This window comes from Idiotropiscis lumnitzeri, chromosome 7 (assembly GCF_059441095.1).
Source record: "Idiotropiscis lumnitzeri isolate Australia: NSW breed Sydney's pygmy pipehorse chromosome 7, RoL_Ilum_1.0, whole genome shotgun sequence".
NCBI lineage: Eukaryota > Metazoa > Chordata > Actinopteri > Syngnathiformes > Syngnathidae > Idiotropiscis > Idiotropiscis lumnitzeri.
The window spans coordinates 6,699,464-6,719,476 of NC_142397.1; the positions used below are offsets into that span (position 1 = coordinate 6,699,464).

A 20,013-nucleotide genomic window follows, 5' to 3' on the forward strand; every position below is an offset into this window, starting at 1 on the left:
CAAAGGATACTGAAGGGAAACGTGTCATATGGCAGTCAAAGGGGCTACCTACACTTACATACCAGATGGCGGCGGTAGTGCTCCAAAAACATTGTTAGCTAACCGAAATTTATACAAAGAATAACGTCATCAAAACCCGGAAGTGACTGTATTTGAAACTCCTGCGCTAACCGTAAAAACAGTTGGATTTTATTCATTTGTTGTGGATAATTTGCAAGACGATAATGATATACCTCGACGGGAATGAGTTGTTTCTTTCAAAACAACATGTTACGTGAAGGTAAACTTGAGCGTATCACCGACGTAAGGCAAGTCCCGCCTCATATGTTACGTGCTCCCCTCACGTGCTCAAACTGCGGACACGTAGTTGTTTGACTTGAAATTCGCTGACGAGAAAACCTCCGCAGCCGCTCTCATGTCCAAATCCTCCCGGCGGCACGTGCACTCGCGGCAGGGCAATGGCCGTGACCATCTGCTGCGGCTTTGCCTCCTCGGTGTGTTTGTGGTCGCGCTGGCGCTCGGGTTATACCTGACCAGCATCCCATATACGGACCGCGAACGGGTTGCAGATCTCTACAATGATAAGGTGATCATTTGTCATTTCAAACATACGATGTGTCTTTTCTCATAACCTGAAAGTTTACTCTGAAGCTTTACTAATATAAAATGCAATATGTCTCTTAAAATGTATAAATTGCACGTCCAATCTGTCACAACAGCTGCATGATCCATGAAGGGACTAATACTTTTCCTGGTTCAATTAAAATTGTTATTTAAATTAGCTTTGTTTTTAAACTGCTTTTATTGTTGGGTCATGAAGAGACTTAAGATGACTTAGTTGTAGAATATGCTTTAAACATGATGAGCTTTGTGTCATCATCAGCTTTTAACAAAGAGACTGTAAGGGTCAATGAAAGCCACAAAAGTGGACGTCCTATTGTGAATTTTGCACGCAAATTCAGAAGATGATCAAATGCATTCTCTAGGTTAAAATATGACCTATGAAAGGCAGCTCGGGCCCTAATTAACCTTTAGAGATTATAATGTGTTTTTTGTTCATCTTGAAAACAAACTTTTTGGGGGGAAGCAAGGTTATAACGCAAAATAACAAACTAAAATTTAAAATATATTTTCGTTAACAAAATCAAAATGAAAATGCTTAAAAAATGTTAACTAAAATTGTATCTTAATTTCGTAATAATATTATTACAGTGAAAATATTTGTTTTCATCTTTGGCAATTTCATACATTAGCTTTCGTTTTTTTTTTTTTCGGGTGGCTAATACTGACTACTGTCCATCTGTAGCTACAGAAGAAGCAAGATCAAACAGTTGTTTGGTTTACTTTATTACACAATACTTAATCTTGCAAAGAGTTGTTATATACATTAATTAGTGTAATGGTAACACTCTTATGTAAATTTAATCTGACATGTTGAATTTATTCTTGTTAAATCATGTTTTGTTGCCTTTCCAGTTGTACCACAAACATACAACATTCTCTGCTTCTCAAATCCAACGACTGACCTCCCAAGTGGATGGAAGGCGCCTATGGGATGCTCACCTGAGCCCTATCCTGATAGAGAGGCTGCCCGGGTCACAGGGCAGCAAGTTTGTGCGGCGGGTAAATCTCATTGGATTTTTGTGTGGGTGAAAATCGGTTTATTTCCAGAGGTCAATATTATTATGGCATTAGTGTTTACATATTTTTTACATAATCATAAATACTGAAATATATATAGATACAAGTGCAGTAAAAAATGTTGTTGTTTTTTTGGCCATAGCACATCATAACCACGCTGTCCTCGCTGTCCGCCGAGTGGTTCATAGACCTGGACCCCTTTCTGTCTGCCACCCCAAAAGGGCAGTTTTCCTTCACCAACGTCATGGCCATTCTGGACCCTTACGCCCCTCGCAGGCTGCTGCTGTCGTGCCATTACGACTCCAAGGCGCTGCCTCCGGACAGCCGAGACCCGCGGAAGGTGTTTGTCGGGGCCAGTGACTCGGCGGTGCCCTGCGCTATGCTCCTGGAACTGGCCACAGCTCTGGATGATAAGCTGAAGTCTTACAACAAACGAGTACGGGTCACTTGTGTGTTTTTAAACATTTGTAACATTCAGGAAGTTAACCTATATGGTAATATAACTTTCTCACCCTCGGGACTGCACGGTGGACGACTAGTTAGCATGATGGTCTCACAGTTCAGAGGTGCAGGGTGTATCCAATAATGGATGGATGTCTCTCCCATCTTCTCCTTCTGTTTTCTTTCCACAGAAGCTTCCAGTCACTCTGCAGCTCGTCTTTTTTGACGGGGAAGAGTCATTCGATAAATGGACCTCCACCGATTCGCTCTACGGCTCCCGTCACCTGGCCGAGCGCATGGCTGCCACGCCCCACCCCAAAGGTGCCCCGTATACCACCCTCCTAAATTCTGTGGTGAGGAATACAGCATTCAACGCTCTAATTTGCAGTTTATGGTTTGCGCCCACATTGTGTTGCAGATGTTTTTCAGAGGTCTTTTTTTTAGAATTTTTACGATATACTGTGGTGCTTTGAGTGACCCGATTAATGTTTTTCAAGATGCTAGCCAGTGTTTGGCCCTTACTACAGTTTACTGAGGAGACGTGACCATCTCCATTTAGTTCTGTGTGTTATACTGCCACCGTGTGGCCAAGCCACACACAACACAAGGAGCCGCATAACGTCCATTGATAATAATGTCATTACTGTATGTTTTTGTAAAGTAAAATATATGATTAATTTAAAAAGAGTTCACCATAAGGAATAAAGTAACTTGTGTTTTCTTGGATTAACACAGAAATAAAGAAACAAATTGAGAGAACATGTCACTGTTTTACTTTACTTTATGTTTTAATTTTACTGTAAATAGATCTCTTTTTTTGCCTATAAAATTTTTTGAGCGGGGCGGGCGATCTTTGAATATTTGTGTACTACATTAAAGCTCAAATTGTCTTCCCAGGACCTCTTCGTGCTGCTCGACCTACTGGGTCTTCCCAATCCACTGATTGTGAACCACTTTGAAAACACGGAACGCTGGTTCGACCGCTTGATCGCTGCAGGTACACACACGAGGGGTGAGGGGGGGTCGGCAACTAATCTAAGCAAATCTAATCTATACGTACATTCTTCATGGGTCTCTTGCTGACAGAGAAGCGCCTCCATCGTCATGGTCATCTGGCGTCGCACCCCTTTGAGCAGACGTACTTCAGGAAGGACGTGCACTTTGGATTGGTTGAGGACGATCACACACCCTTCCTTCAAAGAGGTTAATGTCTATGATGCACATGTCTTGATGAACGAAATTGGTTAGAAAATGTCCAAAATGATGTCTCTTGTGACTTGACACGTTTCCGTTTGCGTCACCTGCAGGCGTGCCTATTCTCCACGTCATCCCCACCCCCTTCCCCAACGTCTGGCACACCATGGACGACAACAAGGAGAACATCCATCGTCCCACCATGGAGAATCTAACCAAGATCCTGGTCGTGTTCATTGCTGAATACCTGGGCTTATGAAGGCCACTTCTCATCAGCTCTGAAGGAAGACAATTGAATTTGCACGTCAGTGGCGAGACGCCGCTGAAAGAGGAAGTAGTCCTTAATGGAGCAACAAGGACCGGAGTGAGAAAATGATCCTGACTGGACACCAGCTAAAGATCTACAAACTGATTTGTCCTAGGTCAAGTATTTCTTCTGCTGCCTAAATGTTATCAGAGCTGAATAACAATTGTTCATTTCTTTTATCTCGATTAACCCTTGGCTTTACACTTCATCCCATGAATATGAGACGCACTAATGAAACTTTTTGGGTCAATGTCAAAACACTGAAATGCATTTAGGGGGGAAATGATGGTGCATTTTACCTGCAAGAAATTGTGAAATGCCATGATTTTTCACATTTAATCTGATTTTATTTGACCGGAATTTTCCAAACTGAGGATGGTAACTACAATACATGATAAGGCATGGGCCGATAACCTGTTTCATGGCTAAGAGTGGTTTTAAAAAGTCGAGGCTTCAATAACCGCCGATGTCTAAGCAAGGCGTTGTATTATTGGCTGCTTGTAGAGTTGAGCAACAAACCATGGGGAGGATTACAGGAGGAGCGAGGGAGCAAGACAAGCGGGACTGCGGGTACTTGTTAGCCCCAAGGTCAACATGAGTAAATCTAAAAACAGCTCACCAGTGATGAGACACCGTGACTGTGAAAACAGAATGAAAATCAAAACAGAAGAATGGTAACATTTGAACATACACCTTCCTTCTGTTATATTTTAGATTTCATGTAAACGATTAATATAGAAAAACTGCTGTTATTTTCACAAATATTTAAAGAAAAGGTTAGACTTAGTACCATGATAGCATATTTGCTCGCGGTTGTCGGACCTTTGTATCGACCCATGCCTATAAGATGTATTTCAGTAAACGCAGGGACCACGTTTCTATTTCTGGTCAAAGCTGGAAAAGTGTGGGGGACCATGGGTTCTTCAGGGTGTCGCAGAAGTCACTATACATTTCCTTTTCTGTATTTTGTTTCAGGTACATTCGAACAAACGTGAACGTCAGCATTTGACAGATTAGGCTTTGCACTGTTTAAAAGTACACCATCTTTGCCAATTGACAGTGGGCTGCCTGAAAAGTTTTTCTGTCCTCGACTGCTACGGTATTTATGTTGTGCTTTTCGCAACAGGATTGCTACTATCACTGTTGATGAAACTAGAAAAGTCAGGCAAAGTGTATTTGGAGGGTTGCACTGGAGTGAACTGCATTCGGGCACAGAAAAACATTTTTCCTGATCTCATAATGATGGGTTTACGAAAACTAAAGCTGTAAAATGCTGATTGCCTCAAATGAACTCCCTGAAATTAAATAGAAATGTAGAGTAACTTTTGGCTCATCCTGTACTACTTGTTGTATGCAGTATGTACTGTAGCGAGTATGATTTTGAGCATTCAGGGAGTGAAGTAATGTTTTGAAATAAACTTTATAAGCCGTAAGGGAAATGTAGTGGAGGTGTTTGTCTGTCAAAAGCAACACACAGTTAAAAGGAGGTCTTTACTTTCTTCTTAGCCTTGTTTGTCATTAGTCCACAGATGATGGAAATTTAGTGGTACAACGGATCGCATAAGTCACGGTTAGGATAGGATCACGGATTTTGAGTCACGGATTGTTTTTTAATATCTGCCCGCCCACCAAAGGAAAAGATGAATCAAACTTTGTCTTAATTTATTTGATAACACACTTTTGCCCATTAAAAAAAACAGCTAATGTCTAATATGGCCGTTGGATTTAAGAACGCAATATTAAGGCTGGCTACATTCTTCATATGTGGTACAGTGTATAAAATAATATAAGCTAAATAAAATAACTCAATATGCAATTTAAGGCACATTGCCTTCCTTTAAACACGGAGAGTGCATTATACAGTAATCTAGATCCACAATATTGAAAAAGTTAAAAAAAAAAAAAAAGTAAGACAAAGAACAGCTGTAGTGCTACCAGCCGGGCACTTGTTAATGCTAACAAGTTAATGCTAACAGCTAGCTGCTAGCTTCGAATGGATGAAGGTTGTGTCGTAACATACAATGACTACGTCACTCACTAGAGATTTGTTCGCGTCCTAATTTAGCGGCTGCATATGATTTTGGGATGGCGTTGTGTTGTGATTTTATCAAGACGAAATGTCAAAAACGGTAAATTCGGCATTACGCCACCACGAGGGCCAACTTCAAAGTAAAATAGATGAACTAAAATACACATTAATGGCAAGGAGAATATTTTTGATACAAGTTACGTTAAATTTGCTAATTTCACATGGCACACTGGCATTTGTTGGGAATCTCAAAGTTACAGATCATGAAAGGGGAAATTAAAGAAAATAACACTGTAAAGTCATATAAATGTACTTTATTACATCGTCGTGTAATATAAAAAATAGAATGCATTTAATACAAAAAAAGGAGAAAAGACAAGTTATCCCTTTTCAAACACTCAGATTATCAATACATTATCTTTGGTGAATCCTGAAGTTGTGTGTTTGTGTGTGTCAGGTAGAAAAGTGAAAATTCCCAGACAAACAAATGTGCATTAGCCCACACGGGCTGTCGTGTCAATGTGATTTTGGTTAGAGAAGGCTCGGAACACCAGACAAAACATATTTGACATACAAATTTATATTTCCCTTTAATCCCTTATTTCTTTGAATACTCCATTTAACAAATGATTTGTCACGCGATGCTACCAATTTCTTTTCCTAACATTTGATCTGATGGGTGACCACTTAAACTTTTGCCATTTATTTGAGCAACTGGTAAAAATTGCTATACTTTTCTCAGAAATCTGCCATTTTTACTTTTCAAATTAAACACAAAACACCGATGGATATATAAATTTTGGATTAAATGTACGGACAAAACAGCCTTTTTAAAAAAAAAAAATCTACAGACCCCTGCTCAAATGCCATCTTATCGTAAGATAAGAAAATCAACCAGACCAAGAAAAACTATTTAAAAACTTGTGGTTTATAACCTGTACAACTGAAGTCGGCTGGGCACGTGAAGTAAGAATAACAGAAATAATGTTGCGCAAGTGTATACACCCTGTGAGATGTGGATGAGTACAAAATCAATCACATTCAAACCCATGTTAAATGGGAAACTGCATACTCTTGCTTCCATTTCAAGTGCCAAATTCTAGATTTTTCTAAAAGGAATTATGGCCAAAATGTTCAACTTTTTCATCGAACAATCACAAAATTTTGCAAAAACTTGTGGGTGTGGTCCTGGGGCCTAAAGGCTAAGTGGAGGAAATTATAAACTGCTCGAAGTAGCAGATAGCAGTCAGTGTTACATGGTTCAATTGAGTTGCATAGATTAAGATCACATTAATGGTGTAAAATTTTGAAATGATTTATCTTGGTCTCATTTCTTATATCACAAAAACGTGACATTCGAAGAGGGGTACGTAGGCAATTTCCGCTGTATGTTACCATAAAAGAAAAACACGTCATCACTGTAACACAACACTTGTTGTGTTTTTCTGTGTACCATAAATGGCCAAAAGGTTCCACTGCTGACAAAGGTTCACGTGACCATTTCAGACTAGAATTGTAGAAGTTTTTCCACAATTATACGGCCCAAAGTGATCACAGCCAAACACTGTCCTAGCAACACGGCGTAAACATTGTATGAATGAAATGTGCAAAATATACAAAGAAAACAAATGAATACATTTTTACCAGAAATGAAAACCACACATGAACGAGTGTATTCTAACCAGTCCCGTTCGGTTGCAGACATGTCAAAACATTTTATTCGAAACGTATAAGCTTTAATATAAGGCACTTATCGTTGTCTTTTAGTGTCATGCAGCATCATGATGTCAAGTTCAGAAATGTAAAGCTTTCATTGTGCTCCCAAGTTTTTTTTCCAACTTGAGACACATTAGTGTCCTATAAGTGTAAAGAATTGCATAGTTAATGTTGTTAAAATGGAGGGCAATTGTTATCTAAGTGGTAAATGCAGCTCATCAAATACAACTGGACGTCCCTGGAAGCTTTAAAAACATACATATAGAGTTTCACATAAAAAAAAATCTGGACTCCTTGCTGGTACATTAAAAAAAGAGGAGAAAAAAAATTTGGGGGGGAAATTTGAAGCAACACCCAACTATTTCAAGACCTGTGCCTTTCCCAGATGGTCTGGTGAATAGTTTACTGTGCTGCCTCCAAAACTAACGAATGACGGCACTGCCAAAAAAACAAAACAAAAAACCCCCACAAACATCCACAGTGCAAGTGGAGTGAAACATTTGCACCAGCTGCGAGGTCGTGATCATTCGTTGCGCGGCATCGGCCAATAATTTAATCTGGATCAAGTTTCCAATTAGAGAGCTTTTCAAAGTGTGAGCCGCCCAAGGACTTCAGGGAAGGGAAGAAAAATACAGTATTTGAAAACCTGTTACATGAGCTAACGCAAACAGGACTTGTTTTTTAAGTTCCTAAAGTGGGAGGAGAAAATTCCAGAAAACAACGATTCACACAAGGTTAAGCCGGTTTCACGAAAAACGTCACAAACATGATTGCTATGACTTAATTGTGTTGCTAAAAGGAAACCGTATTACAAAATGGAGCAATTTCACAAATGTCCTACCATTTTAATTGTCTTGCTAAAATGATGCAAGATGCGTGCAATTATTTTGATGTTAGAGCCACTTATATATTTTAAAGAAAATTCTCAGATTTGAAATTTCCCAAACATCTAGCAATGATTTTCAATTAATATGTTCCTCCAATGAGTGGTTATGAATTTTTGTGATGTCAGAACTATATATGTTAAGGAAAATTCTTAAACTTAAATTTCACAAATGTCCTTGCAACGACTAATGAGTAGCTAAAATGAGTTGGTCCTGTATTATTAAAAACAGCAAGCAAATATATATTCAGACATTTTAAAAAGATATAATTAACTAATTGTGATTACTATGGAGAAGCAGTCACTTGGGTATTCTTTGGTTACTTGGCTAACAGAATCACAAAATTCGCAACAGTCTTAAAATGAAACAAGATTACTAAAAGCAAGCGGGGACCCCATGTTGATTACAGGGAACAAGTCCCGGTTGACGAAACTTGACAAGTATTTCTTTTTAGTTTAAAATGTCTTATCCTAACTAGAATGCTGTGTTGCATTGTAGCCAAAGGTAGAATCCTGGTCATAATTGCGCCTTTTGGTGCTGTAAGTCCTTGTTGCAGCACAAGGAAGCCATATGGTTAACTCGCGATATTTCACATTCGTTGCCATGACTACTACTATTAATGACGGTTGGCAAATATTTGTTGGTGCATTAACACCACCTTCTGGGCAAAGGTGGTAATGCACCAAAAGTATTTGCCAAATGCTCCAAGAGTATTTGACAAATACTTTTGGTGCATTACCATCACCTTCTGGGCAATGGCAGTAATGCACCAAAATTATTTGCCAACCACAAAAGAAAGCCACCATGAGTAGGGAACGGAGATTTGGGGTGCCAGTCCAAGCGCTTAATTTCAGATATACAAGTCGCCCTTGAGTATTAGTCACAGGACTAGCCTAACTATTAAAAAAGATATAGTCTGACAAAATACGGTATGACAATAGCTGTATAAATTTAGAATGTCGAGTATAATGCAGGTGGGGAGGAATGTTGTCTAAGGGGAGGCTCACGCTTTGAAAAACACTGCTCTTGAAACTCCAAAATTTTCTATCAACATGAGGACGTTGACTTTGGTGTAGCTGATGTAGGATGGCTTCAAGCTCACTCAGATTCTAGGTGCATTTGAGTGTGAATGTTTGTCTTTATGTGCCTGGTCAGTGACGGCCTATCAAGCCAGGTTGTTGTCTGCCTTTCGCCCAAAGTCACCTGGGACAGACTCCAGCTTTCACATGACCTGGATCAGCATAAGCGGTAGAAAACACACACATGGCTGTGCCATGTTGTCCATTAAAGATGCAGAAGCGTCATCTTATAAGTGCCAGCTGAGGCGGCGATGGTCATACAAAAGTGAACAGGTCAAGATAAACTAACAGGGACCATTTCATTGTTTTTGGAGACGTGTGATAGTTTTTTTTTTTTCAGATGTGGTAGGTAAACAAATCTACAAGCCCAGCTCATCATCCACGGGGACAGACTGAAGCTGAGTCAGTATCTTGGTGTCCCCGTCGATCTCTTCGGGATCCCCTAGTGGGGATCTGGTGTCCTGCTCTGGAGACGTGCTACCCAGAAGCAGCGCTTCACCACCCGGTAGACCCAACAGAGCTGGATCTACATGTAGGTCCCCCTTCCCTCGGCCATCAAACAGAGTCAGACCAGCCGAGGTGGAAAGAGGGAGGGGGCTCCAGGCCGACTGGGACAACTGCATGTTGGACGTCAGTCCCCCGCCGTACATGGGACTAAGGGCGAGCATGCTCTCCGGGGAGAGAGCATTGGGCGTGGTAGGGGTGACCGACGGGTCCAGCGTAGTCGAGGATGAAACGGCGGACGTCTGGGTGGCTCCACTTCCAGTCTCCGTGGTGTAGTACGGAGCAGGTGGATTGAGGAAGTTCAACGGAGGCGTTGCGAGTATGTTGGTGGGCTGATCTGGCGTTGTCGATAGCTGGGAGGTTACCGGAACGTTTGAGGGAGAGAGACCAAGGCTCACACCATTTGTGGGAAGGGGGGCTGGGTCAGAAACTGGTTTCAGGGGCAAACTGGTGAGTTGAAAGCCAGCCGGAATGGTCAGAATCAGCTTCCCTTGCTGGACACTCAAGTAGGGGCTTCCACCAAGAAGGAGATTACCTACCACAGATGAACATCAGAGATGGTTAGCAAGATTAAGATGACCAGCATTATTACTAGAAGTAATTATGTGTGAATACTTTTCTTTTTTACTAAGTATATGCAGTCGTGGAGGCAATTCGAAACTAGCCAATTGAACTTTTGGTACCTGGTTGTCATCAGACAGTGTGAATATGCAAGTCGCTATTGAATTGTGCGTTCACCTTGAGGTGCTGAAGGTAGCTGAATGATCCCAGAATTGAGCAGATGCATACCGGGGGTCACATTGGTTGCTGGGCCCACACTCTGAATGGGTCTTAGTTCGTTTATCCTGAGAGGACTTTGATTTAGCCCGCCTGGTGCTGAAGCCAGGATCTGCATGGGTACTCCGGCTGAGGTCACGGACAGGGTGGGACTGGCAGGAACCACCTGAGGGAATGAGATGGCGGACGGTGTGTGGATGGACGAGACCGGCACCAGCTGGGGCACAGATAGCGGGACTAACTTTGCTGGTGCGGAGGCTTTCGCCTGCGGTACTGGAACCACTTGTGTTGGGGAGGATATGGAAATGATCTGTTGTGTCTGGAGTTTTGCAGGTGAGGAGCTGATGGTTTGGGCCCCGATTTGCCGTGTTACTTGGTGTGGGAGAGGAGTACCGGGTACCTGTGAGATGGACACGATGGTTGTGGAACCATCAGCCAACGGTGTAGAAGCATCCCGCTGCCGGTTCATTGTGGGAATGCCTTGGAAGTTGATGGTTGGTGACGTGAGAGGAGAAACCGGGACTAGTTGAGAATGTTGGGCCACCTGTGCTACGGAGGAGTGCTGAACCAACTGAGATACGGGTATACCTTGGATAGAAGGTACAACCTGGGGCAAGGAGAACACCTGAGGGGTTGAGTTACTGGAGTTGATCAGTGAGCTGGAAGGGTTTATCTGAGAGGCTGCAGTGGAAAAGACAACATATTCTCCTTGCTGACTTGGGAGAGACAAGGCAGAGCTCGAGATGGGCAAGGCTGCTGATGGGAGGGCCGCCTGGCACTGGGGGGTTTGCGTAAGAACCAGCGAAGGAAGGCTGGTTGGCGGCGAGGGAGACAAAGACAAAGAAGCGCAAGCTGTGTGGCTCCTTTCTTGTTTTATGATGTCTTCTGGCACGGCGATGAAATCCATCGCATTGCTACTTTGGCTCTTGGATTGCACCGGAAGAGTGATGACTGACGTTGGGTTGGAGACTGGCGAGGTGTTGGTGCTAAGGACAACTGCTGGAAGACTGTTTGGCTTTGTGACTATCGGCAAAACCTGCTGATCTGCCAAGGGAACTGCTTGCTGAGGAGCCTCGGGTTTGGCTAGAACCTGAGCCCCGTTCAGTATCAAAGGAGAGCTAACCACCTGACTCAGAGTGACTTTCTGGCCATCCCCCACGCTCAACCCGTTGATGATGACACCAGCGCCAGCACCGGAGATGAGGGAATTACCGTTGAACAATAACGGTTGCGAAGCTGTCAGGAAGCCTCCGGAGCCATTGATGATGAGCTGACCTGCCGAGGTGCAATTGACGGCTGAGAGCGAGATGACAGAGGCCTTGGAGGCGACGGGCTCGTCCGCTTTGTCCGGGGTTTCGCCCATGGGGCTCGCCTCATCCTCACTGCTGTGATTTCCATCAGACTCGCTGAAACACCACAGGAATAAACAACGCAATTTTAGAGAGATAGGCCTAACAAGTAATGTGATTATCACTAAGGCTGGATCGAAAAAAACATGCTTGGAATTTAATAGCTTCAGATCAGAACCAGGTGCAAAACTTGACTCTCCACATACAGTACAATGTTTAGCTCAAATCTCAACAGTCATTGTAAATTAGACAGCCACTCAAATTTCCCTCAATAACTGCAATATTGTAAGTAATAATTGTTTCATAAATAGCCATTTTTGTGTAGATTTTAATAGAATAAACGTAATAACATGATATGCCAATTGTAACATATTACACTACAAATAGATGTGTTTTTTTTATTAGTGTATAACAAGAGCAAAATGTTCACAATTAGAAAATTGCAACAATGTTAGACACGGGTTTTATATTTTCCACAACAGTAAGAAAGTGTGGTCACTAAAGAAAATGAAATTTAAAAAAAAAAAAATTAAATAAAAATGAGAATAGGATGTGGTTATCTTACTACAAAAGAAAAAATCCATAAAAGGTTGCCACTTAGTAAAAACCCTGGTCAGACAACCCTTTCTTTCGGATTTTCTTCTGTTTTCAAAAAGGACATAAAATCATTTATCCAATGAATATGTGAAGGAGCATTTGCAGAGTTCCAGTGAAAGCGACAACTTCCAATCTCATAACTGAATATTGAGAATAATCTTCCGGGAGATAGATAGATACACAGATGATTTCTACTAGAAATAATGAACATGCAATTCTTATGAATGAGTCACATCATTAGCTATGTCATCGCTCCCTCTATCCATTTTCGATAGCAATGCAATAGCAATCGTCTTTAGAACTTTATGGCTGCCCATACAGGGTGTAAGAGTGTCCAATACTTGCGCTCACAGAAATTCTGCTTGTAGTGTCCAAACACACATTTAGAATAATTTAGTGCCCCAACTACAATAATGCAATCAATACTCAAAAGGTGGATTTTGTGATTCAGCTCTTGTATTGGTTCTCATTATATTATCTACCCAATTTTGTAACTTATAAACTAGTTTGGATCTTTCTAGACCAGGCGTGGACAAACTACGGCCCGGGGGCCACATGTGGCCCGTTAAACGTTTTAATCCGGCCCGCCAACTTGAAAAAATTTAAATGAATCAACCTTGTTAATGTTTTATTTTCTAAATACTGTGGTGTGTCAAAGGCATATATTTTGTTGTAATGCTTTTGTTCGCTTTCATTTAAAATTAAATTGATTTTTTTTCTCCGAAATGGTGAGGTGACCAAAACACTCCATCCATCTGCTCCTGGTCCGGCCCCTCTGTCACATTTTAGAACTCATTGTGGCCCGCCAATCAAAAAGTTTGCCCACCCCTGTTCTAGACTGTTGGTTTTGGTAAAGGATATCTTCCAGCCCACCACAAAAACCTTCAATGATAAGATAAGGTTGCTTTTATCTGTTCACACCTCACCTCTCTTACTTGGCGTAATGCATTGTTTTATTCTAACAGATCTTGGCATGTTTGGAAAGAAAAGGCGCGAAAGAGTGCTGAACTGAAAACCATGACTTGTTATTTTGTTTTAGTTTATTTGTTTGTGTTTTTTGTTTATTATTATAATTTAATTCTATTTTCAGTACAGTGTTAATATTGGAATCCATTATTGTTGACGACTATAAACTAGTTTTGATCTTTTGTTTGGAAAAGTACATATCTGCCGGACCACCACAAAAAGCTCCATATGATAAGATAATGTCGCTCTTATCTGTTAACATTCCAGTGGTGGAAAGTAACGAAGTACTTCATTACTGTACTTCAGTAGACTTCTTGTCAGTGGCAAAATGGCCGCCCCTCTGAGATGTACAAAAACTGGTGGATTTTACTGCTTAACTCATATTCCACAAACGCAATATTAATCAGAATTTTGTGCTACGACTAGTGGGGCTGCATAAAACATACTCCTGTTAAAAAATAGTTTGGGTTGACTTCCCCTTTAAGTAAAGCAGTTGAATCAGCACTCCTGATTCGAGGATCTATTAGTTCCCCACGAAGCATTTAGACCCCTCAGGTCATCCGTGACCGGTCTATTGTGCATTCACAAAACCAGAACCAAACAACGTGAAGCGTTTTTTTTTAATTTATTATGCACCTCAGTCCCCACCTGGTGAACAAACTTCCTAAATATAAATACCTGAGTTCTGCTCCTGCTGTCAGTTCATTCAAATCAGGGCTAAAAAAATTTTTGGGACTGCAGCATTCTTATGAACTTTGCTCTGATGATTGCACAATATTTTATTTGCCTTTTGTTTTTTTAATACTCTTTTATTGTCACTTATGTATTCTCCTATTTTAATTCCCATTTGTCATTTAAAAGTTCTTGTGCTTTTTTTTTTACTAATAATATTTTTGATTAATGTAGTTATTTGCCATTGATTTGTGTGCGTGTAACCCATTTTCTACCCTGTTTGTACTTTTTTACTTTCACGTGAAGGAGTTAAATCAGTACTTTGACTTACCGATACCTTTTACAAAAAATATTTGTACTTCTACATAATTATAAAGTTTTAATCAACTTACTGGTTTATAAATGTTCGGTTTTAATTTCAAATAATTATTCAAGTACATATTTTATAGATTTTTTTTGTGTGGAAGCAATTTACCAGTACTTTTATATTTCCATATTGAATCACTATGCTGAAGTTTAAACTGCATAATGTTCAGGTGGTGACAATATGAAATGATGAACACTTTGGTCTACAAGTATTTTTTTTAAGCCGATAGGTGGTGTGAAAACTTTTCTCCCCAAACATCACCTTCACTATTTGTCATGCACATGTAACGTGTGTGTGCCGGTCAGATAAGAGTGTGTTCTTCAGGACACTTGAGCCATGACGCTTCTCACATTTCATAACAAAGTAACACGCTCTGCTGTCACCTCCTCTGCCCAGCGTGTATTGACTTAAGTCGGACAGGCTTTGTTTACATACAGGAAAAAAAGGAGGTCAACATAACTCGAACTTGATATGGATTCGTGTGTGCGTGCGTGTGTGTTCTTGCCTTTTGCAGTGCGTCCCAGGCGGGGTTCTGTCTCTCTGCCGCCGGTTCTTGAACCAGTTGCTCACCTGTGTGAGGGACAGCCCGGTGACTTTGGCGAGGTTCTTCTTCTCGTCCGGCGTGGGGTACCTGTTGCTCTTGTAGCACTCCTTCAGGGCGTTGCGTGACTTTTCCTTGAAGCAGTAGACCGTTTCCTCGCCGTCCCATATGGTCTTGGGCAGCGGGAACTTCTTCCTGAGCCGGTACTTGTCCACGGCGCCCAGGCTGCGGCCACGGGACCTCTCCGCTTCCTTGTAGCGGGCTCTCAGGTAGAGGTCCTGCAGGAAGACGTGGTTGGACGGCTGGAAATCGTGGCTCTCCAGCAAAGCGTAGAGATCCTTGAAGTGTTCCCTGTGGAACGCCACCAGAGCCTGGGCCTTGAGCAGGGTCTCGTTGCCACGTAGCAGCTCGGACGAGGGATGGATGGTGGAGAGGAATCTCCACAGGCGATCCACATTGCCCGCCTGCAGGAGGGCCTCGCACAGACACGAGACCTGCTCCGTGGAAAAACTCACCGCGGAGAGCTGGAAAGTTTGGAGCAGGCGTTCGGCGACTTGCTCCGCGTCTTTCTCGTCCTCCGCGGCGGTGGGCTCTTCTGCGCTATTGTCGGATTGTTCTGTGGACTCCAGAGACAAGGAAGCCATTTTTTACTTGAACTTTTTTTTCCCCTTCCTCCTCCTCCTCCGCCTCCTCACTCCCCTTTCTCTCCTGCACCAGTGGAGCCGAGCGTTACAACCTAGCGAGGGCGCGCCCCCTTTCGCCTCTCCGCAAGCCCAACAAAAGTTCGTAAATAAGATTGTAAATCATTCATCCACCCACTCTGGTTTTGTTTTATTAATCAAAAGCGTTTTTCTCATATTCCTCTTTTTCTTTTATTCTTATTTATTACGCATAAATAAACGTTTTCATCCACTTTGCTTATTGCGCATAATTTTGCCACTTTATTCTTTATTCTAACAAGAGATTTTATTAAAAGTCCCGAGACTTGTTTTGCATCACGTTCTGTGATGTTTTAATGGTGTCACAAAATTTTCATTCTTATGTTACCTATTTGATATGGTCTTAATTTATAGCTTATATGTGTGGCCAAGTTCGTTCACGATACACGTATGTAATTCTTATGGAAATATTTAAAAGGTCAAAACAAAAAATATTTTTTTACGGTTGGTTTATTTACTATTGTAGTATTATAGAGCGCCATCGTGTGACATTTACAATAATTACATTTCTCTACTTCGATTGGGTATCAATACATCAACTACCTTGTAATGGGCGGTTTTGCATTCCACTTCCGCCACATTTGGTCCAACTGTTTGTACTCTTATGTGATTGGTTGCCTGAAGTTAAAGGGGCAGGTACATAGTGACGAAAACCGGAATTGTCATTACCAGCTAGCACTACCCGCTATCGACAGCTGACACATCGCTTGGGGAAACAACAACGTGCCCTATAGAGTCACCAGTTTTGATACACTGTACAACGCAACCGCGGGTGCGCTCAAAAGAAACATTAGTAAGTAACTATCATTAAAGTTAAACCATTTGTGCATTTTTCGTATTTCTTTGTTACCGTTGTTAGTCACCCAGCTAACACGTCCCGTGGTTTGCTGTTAAACGTAGTTTGCTATTAAATCAATACGATAGCAAAATGTAAAATAAGTACTACTATCATAACCATGTAAGAGTTGAACTATAACGTTTGCAAAAAAAGAGAAAAAGTAGGTCGTACAAAAGTACAATACAGTCAAAGTTAAAGCGCTAGCTAGTAGGCGTTGCCGTCCTTTTTACTTCATTGCGTTAAATGGAGACAGCTGCATCGTTTGGTTTTTGCTATGAAGTCTTGTATTAGTTTGCCAATTGTTATTTTTCTTATTCCAGATTCTCAGCCAGCATCTGCGTCCAAGGAGTCAAGAAGATGGATGATTCAATAAGTGTTATTACCAATCCCTCTGTTAACGTGCGCCTTACGACCACCATATCCTCCTTTGTGGTGAACCGAAGGTTTGATAGAGGGATCTCCATTGCACAACTGAAGGTAAGTGTTTATCTATGAAGGTCGGCCAAATTATCTGCCACCTAACATATTCAAATGTGTATAGAGATACTGGCATTAATTATTATTTTTTCCTATAAGGGCAAACTGGAGATGGTGATGGGGGCTCCTGCCTCCAGCATGGACCTGGAGTTGTTCAGCACGTCGGACAACTTGTTACAGAAGATGGATGATGACAACGCTTTGCTCGGCTCTTATCCTGTGGATGACGACTGCAGAATACATGTAACTGGGTTGTGCTGTGCTACCGGTGGTTGAGATGGGAAGACACAGTAGAGGATAGAGAAGGGTAAACATGATAGACGGTTTCCAGGACTAAACAACTCAAGGGAAAAAAATCATTCTTTTGCGCCGTGGTGGCTTATTTACAGTTGCACGAAAGCTATTTTCTACTAGCTTAATGAGTCTCACTTAAATAAGCCACAGTGTGGCCCAATAATGTGAAACTGTGTTATACTGCAAGCTTTTATTTTGAAGGTCTGATTTATGACAGGTTGTGTTTGGCAGAATTTGCCCAAGTGGTTGAGATTAGGCAGTGAGGGTTATTTCCTTAGTTGTTATTATTTAATATTTATTGAAAAACATTAATACCAAATATATTATAAGTAAGTACATACATGTTAATTAACATTATTTTTGAGGGGGGCAGCTAAATGATAGCATCAAATACAACAGGACTGAATGCTTGGTGAGCTAGATTAAAGAATAGAGGCAAATACCCCAAAACAATAAAAACAAAAAACAAAGTGTGATAAGAAAAAAGATTGTTGTTTTAATGACCTGATGGGATTTGGGCGATACTTATTACTCTAAGCACACTTTTCACTCTCTTCAAGCATGGGTTTTAACACTTCATGACATATAACTGTTTTAGCTTTCAACGTGTAGCTGAATATACTTTCAATTTAGGATACATGAATATAATGCTTTTTTTTCCCTTTATCTCATTTTGCTCTTCAGGTTATTGATCGAAGTGGGGGCCAGTTGGGAGAGTTTACCGATGTCACCAAAGTGGAGAAGTTTGTTATGTCAGACGAGGCTTATGAAAAGAGATCAGGCAAGTGCGCTTTCTTGTTAAAAACAAATGTCCCAGCTGTTACCTATAGCCTGTTTCACAAAAATATCATCATAATGGGTAGATCGGAGCATAACAGATTTTCAAGGCTTTATCCCCACCGTCTCTCCCTCTGCTTCAGAGACGGCAAGATCTTTCATGAAGAAGCAGTGCTTTGGCCGTTACAATGAGGAGGAGATGGCCAAGAAGAAAGCCGAGAACATCGCAAGGGAGCAGGAGCAGAAGGAGGCAGCCGAAGCCATTTCCGTGGGCAGCCGATGCCAAGTCCAAGTCCCCGGGCAGCCCACAAAGCTTGCCACGGTTATGTTTGTTGGTAAGGTCGTACACGTCAAAACGCTCAAGCTGTTTTTGTCTTTGCGGCACCATCTTGTCCGGGGGTTTGTCATGACGTATGCAGAAAGTTCAGTGCGCCTGTTGTGCCGTGCTTTTTGTCCACAAAATTAAAGGAGCAAAGGTACAATGTTGAAGTGGTCTTTTCAAATTAAGATTCTTGCAGTTGGGGCTTATGATCATTTCAAAATGAAAAAAAACAATTCAATTAAATCGCTCTGTGAAATAAAAGTCGCTGTAACAAATGGCTCCCTGCTACTTTCAGTGTCTTAGAAGAAGTAACGTACAAAATTGTTTATAGATCAGAGTCCTCAGGAATAAAGTTTATACAGTTCTAAAAATATGATTTATATTTTTTTAACAGTTTTTGTAGCAGTGTCTGAAGGTTAGTGCATAATATGAATACATTTGCGCTTCTGGTGTTTCCAGGCACAACAGATTTCAAGGCAGGCCATTGGGTGGGTGTCAAGTATGACGAGCCATTGGGGAAGAACGACGGCAGGTCGGAGCGCCATTCTGCACGCATATAACACATCTGATGCGTTGTTCATCGACTCATTTCTTTGTTTTCTTCCATCACAGTTGCGAGGGGAAGCGCTACTTTGAGTGTGAGAAGAACTATGGGGCGTTCGTGAAGCCGCTGAACGTGACTGTGGGAGACTTCCCAGAGGAGGATTACGGTTTAGATGAGATGTAGGACTGCGAGGGGGTGAGAGGATATGATGCAAAGACATTGTTGATAATCGATTTGCTTTGTTTTTTAAGAAGGATGAACCACAAACTGATATTTGAGTTGACAGCTTTTTTTTTTTTTTAAAGTTCCTCATATACTTGCCAATGAAGCAGAAATAACAGAGGCATACACTGTATGTTCTTGGTCATGCAGAATGTGACTGCGCATGGGATTCTTTACATTATTCTCTTGTGTGCATCAGCTATACCTGATAAATTGCATCATTTGAAAAAAAAATAACTTCTGTTTCTTGTCCTTTGCTTCATGCCAGTGTGTTTGAAATACATATTCCTGATATACTGTATGTGCAAATGTGAGTGTATCACAGGAAGATGTTTCAAATAGTTGTGTGTAAAGTAGTTCTGCATACATGAATTCTCCATGTAGATACATTCTGTATTTCTCTTTTTTTTGTATTAATGAATTTCTCTCATTAAAAAAAAGTTTGCACTCCCCATATGTGTTGTGTTTTTTTTTTTATTCTGTGATGGAAATATTAAATTTAACACAATTATCAAAAGGCAATAATTAGTATGTGCATGCTGGAAATTTATATTTCGTAGTTTTCTTTTTATTGTGCAAATTACATTAGGTCAGACCTCTGTTGACATAATCAGATTATCATACCTTTTACAAAATTGTTAAAATAGTTAAAATGCAGGAATGGAAAGAACATATTGGCGAACCATTTCCAGATAAGTCGCTTGACTGTGGTTCCTTGACATACATGTTTAATTTGTTTTGTGACAATTCTCATAA

General features: G+C 41.1%; 3 protein-coding genes across 4 annotated transcripts; 2 read left to right on the plus strand and 1 right to left on the minus strand.

The window, feature by feature from the left end:
* Window positions 1-130: 130 nt before the first annotated feature.
* qpctla (glutaminyl-peptide cyclotransferase-like a) lies at window positions 131-5,016 on the plus strand. Of its 2 annotated transcripts, XM_088301557.1 has the most exons (8): window positions 131-308; window positions 408-586; window positions 1,477-1,623; window positions 1,784-2,077; window positions 2,274-2,435; window positions 2,980-3,079; window positions 3,169-3,285; window positions 3,390-5,016. In XM_088301557.1, the coding sequence occupies exons 2-8, from the start codon at window positions 416-418 to the stop codon at window positions 3,533-3,535; spliced, it is 1,137 nt and encodes a 378-aa protein (XP_088157683.1). In that variant the 5' UTR covers window positions 131-308; window positions 408-415; the 3' UTR covers window positions 3,536-5,016. The 2 variants fall into 2 exon arrangements, with proteins under 2 accessions (XP_088157683.1, XP_088157681.1); XM_088301555.1 differs by having other exon boundaries at window positions 131-586.
* Window positions 5,017-5,911: 895 nt separating this feature from the next.
* six5 (SIX homeobox 5) lies at window positions 5,912-15,745 on the minus strand. The gene is made up of 3 exons (XM_088301098.1): window positions 15,029-15,745; window positions 10,534-11,978; window positions 5,912-10,330 (listed from the first exon to the last, which is right to left on the minus strand). The coding sequence occupies exons 1-3, from the start codon at window positions 15,706-15,708 to the stop codon at window positions 9,651-9,653; spliced, it is 2,805 nt and encodes a 934-aa protein (XP_088157224.1). The 5' UTR covers window positions 15,709-15,745; the 3' UTR covers window positions 5,912-9,650.
* A 666-nt stretch (window positions 15,746-16,411) lies between these two features.
* On the plus strand, window positions 16,412-19,709 carry tbcb (tubulin folding cofactor B). Its single transcript, XM_088299746.1, has 7 exons — window positions 16,412-16,576; window positions 16,942-17,098; window positions 17,198-17,341; window positions 18,077-18,173; window positions 18,313-18,504; window positions 18,951-19,023; window positions 19,104-19,709. The coding sequence occupies exons 2-7, from the start codon at window positions 16,979-16,981 to the stop codon at window positions 19,216-19,218; spliced, it is 741 nt and encodes a 246-aa protein (XP_088155872.1). The 5' UTR covers window positions 16,412-16,576; window positions 16,942-16,978; the 3' UTR covers window positions 19,219-19,709.
* Window positions 19,710-20,013: the final 304 nt, after the last annotated feature.

Bases quoted from the DNA above. Each gene is read 5' to 3' on its own strand.
- tbcb (XM_088299746.1), top strand. From the start codon at position 16,979: ATGGATGATTCAATAAGTGTTATTACCAATCCCTCTGTTAACGTGCGC. The intron at 18,174-18,312 runs GCAAGTGCGCTT...CCTCTGCTTCAG, and splicing joins GGCTTATGAAAAGAGATCAG to AGACGGCAAGATCTTTCATG. The intron at 18,505-18,950 runs GTAAGGTCGTAC...TGGTGTTTCCAG, and splicing joins TGCCACGGTTATGTTTGTTG to GCACAACAGATTTCAAGGCA.
- qpctla (XM_088301555.1), top strand. From the start codon at position 416: ATGTCCAAATCCTCCCGGCGGCACGTGCACTCGCGGCAGGGCAATGGC. The intron at 587-1,476 runs GTGATCATTTGT...TTGCCTTTCCAG, and splicing joins CAGATCTCTACAATGATAAG to TTGTACCACAAACATACAAC. The intron at 3,286-3,389 runs GTTAATGTCTAT...CGTCACCTGCAG, and splicing joins CACACCCTTCCTTCAAAGAG to GCGTGCCTATTCTCCACGTC.
- six5 (XM_088301098.1), bottom strand. From the start codon at position 15,708: ATGGCTTCCTTGTCTCTGGAGTCCACAGAACAATCCGACAATAGCGCA. The intron at 11,979-15,028 runs GCAAGAACACAC...GTGGTGTTTCAG, and splicing joins CCTGGGACGCACTGCAAAAG to CGAGTCTGATGGAAATCACA. The intron at 10,331-10,533 runs GTGAACGCACAA...CATCTGTGGTAG, and splicing joins GCTACCTTCAGCACCTCAAG to GTAATCTCCTTCTTGGTGGA.